Source organism: Hesperophylax consimilis, chromosome 4 (genome assembly GCF_061612785.1).
Source record: "Hesperophylax consimilis isolate HC1 chromosome 4, BYU_Hcon_1.0, whole genome shotgun sequence".
NCBI lineage: Eukaryota > Metazoa > Arthropoda > Insecta > Trichoptera > Limnephilidae > Hesperophylax > Hesperophylax consimilis.
Window position 1 is genome coordinate 5,950,407 of NC_142839.1, and position 6,000 is coordinate 5,956,406.

The following is a 6,000-nucleotide window of genomic DNA, read 5'->3' on the forward strand; positions in this document are numbered from 1 at the left end:
TTATTATTTGTTAGTTAGACATGAATAAGATTTAAAATTCAAACTGTCAACATTCATAGGGTCCAATTAGCGAGCTTGCACTGTTGAAATAAAGACTTTAAGTTTGTTTGCCTTGTAGAGGAACAAATTAGCAGACACGCCATACGCAAGTTTAAAACAGTAGACTAGGAGCTAACATTGCTAGTTGATTGATTACCAGATGATTGATTGTACTAATATTTCCCTGTATGTGTTGCAGACTACTATGGAGGAAGTCAGGGGAGGTGATCACAAGTCTTCTCTCCTCCAGAAGCTGCTATCGGAGTGAGGATTGGGTGGAGTGCGTGGGAGGAGTGCGAGTGCGAGTGCAGTGCGAGCGCGGAGTGACGTGAGCCGTCCCTGGGACGAGCGGAGCCTCTTGTGATATTCTGGGATAGCAGTGTACATATATACATATATAATTGTGACCAGAACTCTAGTATATAGGATTCTGCGCTGTGTACATATTACAAGTGAACTTTAACAAGTGCCGACAGTTACACTAACAGTTAACTATTCCTCACATTTCTTTAAGGACGCTGCGGCCGCCTTTCATTATACATATTAAATATAAGAAAGAGAATTTTATTATGTGCTATGTATTGTAAAATAGTGAAGGACAGATGCATTTATCCACTGATGCAACACGATCTAGTTGTTAGACGTACGTTATATTAATATTGGTCTACGCAGTACCTAAATGGCTGTTACTCACTTACTAGCTGTATTTACAGACAGATGCCCTAACGCCAGACGCCGGCTGCCGGGCAAACAAACAAACAAACAAACAAACAAACCAGCAAATAAACAAACAAACTAACTAATGCAGAACCTCTTTATTTTCAGAATGTATACGACTTATATAAAAACATATTTATGGAAAAGTGTTACAATTAATTAATCTGTCAAATGTATAATAAATTATGGAAGTCCGCACGGACGGACGTATGAAAATAAAATGAAATGAGACGGTCATTTTACTATTGAAGTGTAAAAAGTAAGCAGTATATGTATATGCATATATAATGTGAATGTGTAAATGTGTATGTGTATGTATGTATTTTGCTTATGTTTTAAAGAGTCTATGAGAGCAGTGGAGGGAGGGGGGAGCTCTGCAGGTTCCTCTGTTGGCGCATATCAGATGCAGACGCACTCGCAGTTGCAGTCTGCAGTTGCAGTCTGACAGGGCGGGCATTCGACAGGGCTCCCCCGGGGAAAGTAATGTTTGTTGCATTTCTATTTAAAGTTATCTCTTTGTAAATCTGTTTTTGTCATTTGTCGGCTGCCGATTGATTGAAAGTGACTTCTCTCGTGGGACTTTAATAGCTATTTATTTAATTAGTGTTGTTGATAAGGGCTAGTACTCTATCCTGGGCAGGCAGATTCCGATAGGGTAGTGTTGTATGTTTTGTATAGGAACCGTGTAATATTGTACTTCATATACCTCAGACAGTATAATTTGTATTTCTATGGTCAGCTGGCAATGTCAGAACTGAATGTCCTTCAGTTAAGAGTTTACTGTTTACAGTTTACAGTTTAAGGTTCCCGTGTGAAAGGTTGGTTATGATGATTGATTAGGTGTATATTTATTTAGCCCCCCTTGTGATCTGGATGTAGGATGATTCAGCAGAATACCTTGTTGTAATTGTTAAGTACGGTATGTGTACATATTATTAACAATATGTTTGTTTACGTGTAGAATACACAACCAAAGTTGTTAACGATATAACGAGATGGTTCATTTAATTATATTATTCGTAATAGGTTGTTTGAAATGTTAACATTATTCCTTTTTATAAAGTATATATATATATTATAATATATATGATAAAGACGAGTCGAGATGGAGGTGCGAAGGAGACAGATAGCAGTTAGAGGGAGATAGCCGCACCCACCTCGCGCCACTTTTATATTTTTACAACTCGATTGCCTTTCTACGCGACCGCCCTGATATTAAACAAACAAATAGCTTTTATTTTTGGTAAAAAAAAAAAACTATACAAAGCACGATCCTTTTCTAAGTAAAGATACATTTGTACAACTAGAATAGTACAGAGTAAAGTATAGTCAGATGGGGCTGATTCAGTCTGGGTAGAGTGGCAGGGTCAGCTAGGACGGCCCTCCATTGATCTCAGTGCGGGAGGGGCCACCCTACAGACCTGTGTACGTACAGACGGAGTCCACATCTTCTGTCAATTACAGCAGATCCCAAACAAACAAACAAACCATCCATCCACCATTTGACAAACGAAATTATAAATAATATTAAATATTTAATTGACAGGCATTCTAAGTACATGATAAAAATAATTTAATTACAATAGTATTTTTTGTACATTATTGGAGTTTTCAAATATATAAATATCTATATTAATTGTGTTATTTACTTTCCTTTGTAATCTTTTCCATCCTCTTAACAACAAGTGCAGTCCAACAGAGTATGCACTTTATGAAAGTTATTTGCGACGTTGCTATGTGAATCCTTCCAAAGCACCTACTGGACACCGACATCTCTCCAGATCTTTGTAATCTTTCCATCCTCCTAACAACATCGCAGTCCAACAACAGAGTATGCATTTTATGAAAGTTGTTTGCGACGGTGCTATGTGAATCCTTCCAAAGCACCTACTGGACACCGACATCTCTCCAGATCTTTGTAATCTTTCCATCCTCCTAACAACATCGCAGTCCAACAACAGAGTATGCATTTTATGAAAGTTATTTGCGACGGTGCTATGTGAATCCTTCCAAAGCACCTACTGGACACCGACATCTCTCCAGATCTTTGTAATCTTTCCATCCTCCTAACAACATCGCAGTCCAACAACAGAGTATGCACTTTATGAAAGTTTTTTGCGACGGTGCTATGTGAATCCTTCCAAAGCACCTACTGGACACCGACATCTCTCCAGATCTTTGTAATCTTTCCATCCTCCTAACAACATCGCAGTCCAACAACAGAGTATGCATTTTATGAAAGTTATTTGCGACGGTGCTATGTGAATCCTTCCAAAGCACCTACTGGACACCGACATCTCTCCAGATCTTTGTAATCTTTCCATCCTCCTAACAACATCGCAGTCCAACAACAGAGTATGCATTTTATGAAAGTTATTTGCGACGGTGCTATGTGAATCCTTCCAAAGCACCTACTGGACACCGACATCTCTCCAGATCTTTGTAATCTTTCCATCCTCCTAACAACATTGCAGTCCAACAACAGAGTATGCATTTTATGAAAGTTATTTGCGACGGTGCTATGTGAATCCTTCCAAAACACCTACTGGACACCGACATCTCTCCAGATCTTTGTAATCTTTCCATCCTCCTAACAACATCGCAGTCCAACAACAGAGTATGCATTTTATGAAAGTTATTTGCGACGGTGCTATGTGAATCCTTCCAAAACACCTACTGGACACCGACATCTCTCCAGATCTTTGTAATCTTTCCATCCTCCTAACAACATCGCAGTCCAACAACAGAGTATGCATTTTATGAAAGTTATTTGCGACGGTGCTATGTGAATCCTTCCAAAACACCTACTGGACACCGACATCTCTCCAGATCTTTGTAATCTTTCCATCCTCCTAACAACATCGCAGTCCAACAACAGAGTATGCATTTTATGAAAGTTATTTGCGACGGTGCTATGTGAATCCTTCCAAAACACCTACTGGACACCGACATCTCTCCAGATCTTTGTAATCTTTCCATCCTCCTAACAACATTGCAGTCCAACAACAGAGTATGCATTTTATGAAAGTTATTTGCGACGGCAGTGGCGAAACTATACCATCGGGGTCCCGTGGCAAATTCATTGGATGGGGCCCCCCCTACTAAAATCACAGTTGCGTTGTAATTGATTTTTTATTAATAACTTAAGAAGTTACCCAACAGTATTACTAATATTGTGTGCATTTTTATTTTCAAAAGTAAAGGTATTACATATGTAGGTATTATGAAAAAACAATTTAGTCTTTACAAGATATTAATTAATGAAATTCTTTTCTCCGAGCTTTTTGTTCCGCAAAAGTATCCATAACGTCATCAAAGTTTAAAGATCGGGCTATTGAATTTTCAATAGACAGAATAGCCAAGTTACGTAGCCTGTCTTGTCCCATTGACTTTCTTAACCTTTCCCTTACTGTGCTAAAAAAATCCACGCGTTCCGGTGCTGTGTAGTCAATACACATCTCAAAATAAGCGATTTCATATCGGAAAAATATGAATATTCATTATTCATAGCTAATCGCTTATGTTTATTATATTTTATATCAAAAGTGATAATAATTGTAATTTAATTGCTGAAAACATGAAAAAACCATCGGCAGATGCTAAAAAAACGTGCGAGGGGTCCACATCGACGGTCCGTGACCGACTGGATGGTGGCTAGCACACACACAGCTATGGGGTCATAGGTATCGATGCCGCGATGGTCCAAATCAAAATACAACTGCGGACGTGTGGATTTCTCATGTTCCCGCATAGCGAACTAAAGCGGGACATCAATAGCGCGTCATCAATAGCGCGTCATTTCCTCGCACACTCTTCGCGTAGCAGTGTCACACGGTTGATTGTATTGGTGTATTTGTTTCCGATTTTTAACAAAAATTTGTTAATTTATTAAAATTAAGAATTCTATTAAGAATTGGAAAACTATGCAAAAAAATTATTTTTAATTCAGTTCATAAATGTATAACGGAGGAATACCTAAAATCTGAACCCAGAATTTATTATATTTACAGAGTTATTAAAGTTATTGGAAGTAATGTGAAGTAAATACACACCACAGATAAGGAAAGGTTAAATATGTTTTTATTAATTTTAGTTTCGAAAATGACCTTTCGGCACTAGCTGTAGTAACAGGAATTGTAACAAATTTGAAAGATTAAGATTAATGCAGTACATACTTGAAAGATTAAGGACGGGTTGTTTCGGAGAATCTGAATAATTCATCAAATTCCATCGTTCATTTTCAAGTTCTGTGAAAGATTTGTTCAAGTTCTGTTTTTATTTCAGTTTTGTCAAGCAACTAGCCTACAATGATATAAAAACAGAACTTAAATAAGTCTTTCACAGAACCCGAAAATGAACGTTGAAATTTGATGAATTGTTCAAATTCTCCGAAACAACCCGTCCTAAGATTAATGCAGTACATACATACTTCAAGTTCTCTAATACACGAAACCTTTTCTATTTCATGTATCTGAAGGTGGACCGAAAACTGAGAATTTCCCTGGCAAATGATTGGCAGATATGTCATTTTTATATATATCAACAAATTCTAGAGATTTTTTTAAGAGATCATTTTCATTTAAATTTTGCAAAGTGGCAGGTTGCAAAACACTGAAATTGGAAACAATTTCATTCATTGGAAGGAAACGCGATTTCAGTTGATTAACCTCTCAGAAAAGGACTTTTATTTACTTTGTGTCCCTTTGCGAACTGTCAAAACGCGGAAATTTTTGTGTTATTCACGAGTTTTGTTAAAAGCTCCATAACTCACGTTTTGGGAAACGTAGCCTCATTCTAAAAAATGTTTTGGAAAGATTATGAAATTCACTATCGTATTGTTTTGTTATACGTAAATATTTGCGTTTCTAAATATACATTTTCTGAAAACGTCAAAAATATGTAAAAATCGCTGACCATTATTTCAAAGCTGTGAAAAATGTACTTTTTTCTGAGTATCATAAAGAAATAACACTTTATATATTGAAGAAATATAATTAAAAACTATTGGTCACCTCAAAATGATAACCGTCCAAACTAAAATATTTTTAATAAATTATTTAAAAACGCAATAAATTACGAACGAACAAGCTGACAGATTCAATCGACTCAGAAAATGCACCTCTAGATTCCATAGATATTTTTGAATGCAGACGCGTAGCGTTATTCATTATCGATACTCTGTTTTTTAAATCATGGCAATCCGTATACTAGTGATGGAAATAAATCGATTTTTGTAAAATCTCG

The 6,000-nt window shown here is 36.8% G+C and overlaps 1 protein-coding gene across 6 annotated transcripts in view; it reads left to right on the forward strand.

Moving 5' to 3' along the window:
* Nucleotides 1–2,392, forward strand: part of LOC149424099 (uncharacterized) — a 357,901-nt gene extending 355,509 nt beyond the window's left edge. For all 6 annotated transcript variants that reach the window (XM_089651270.1, XM_089651272.1, XM_089651267.1 and 3 more), the window contains one exon: nt 239–2,392. In XM_089651270.1, the coding sequence (XP_089507396.1) occupies nt 239–307 (69 nt within the window). In that variant the 3' untranslated portion in view covers nt 308–2,392. The remainder of the gene's footprint in view (nt 1–238) is intronic.
* Nucleotides 2,393–6,000: the final 3,608 nt, after the last annotated feature.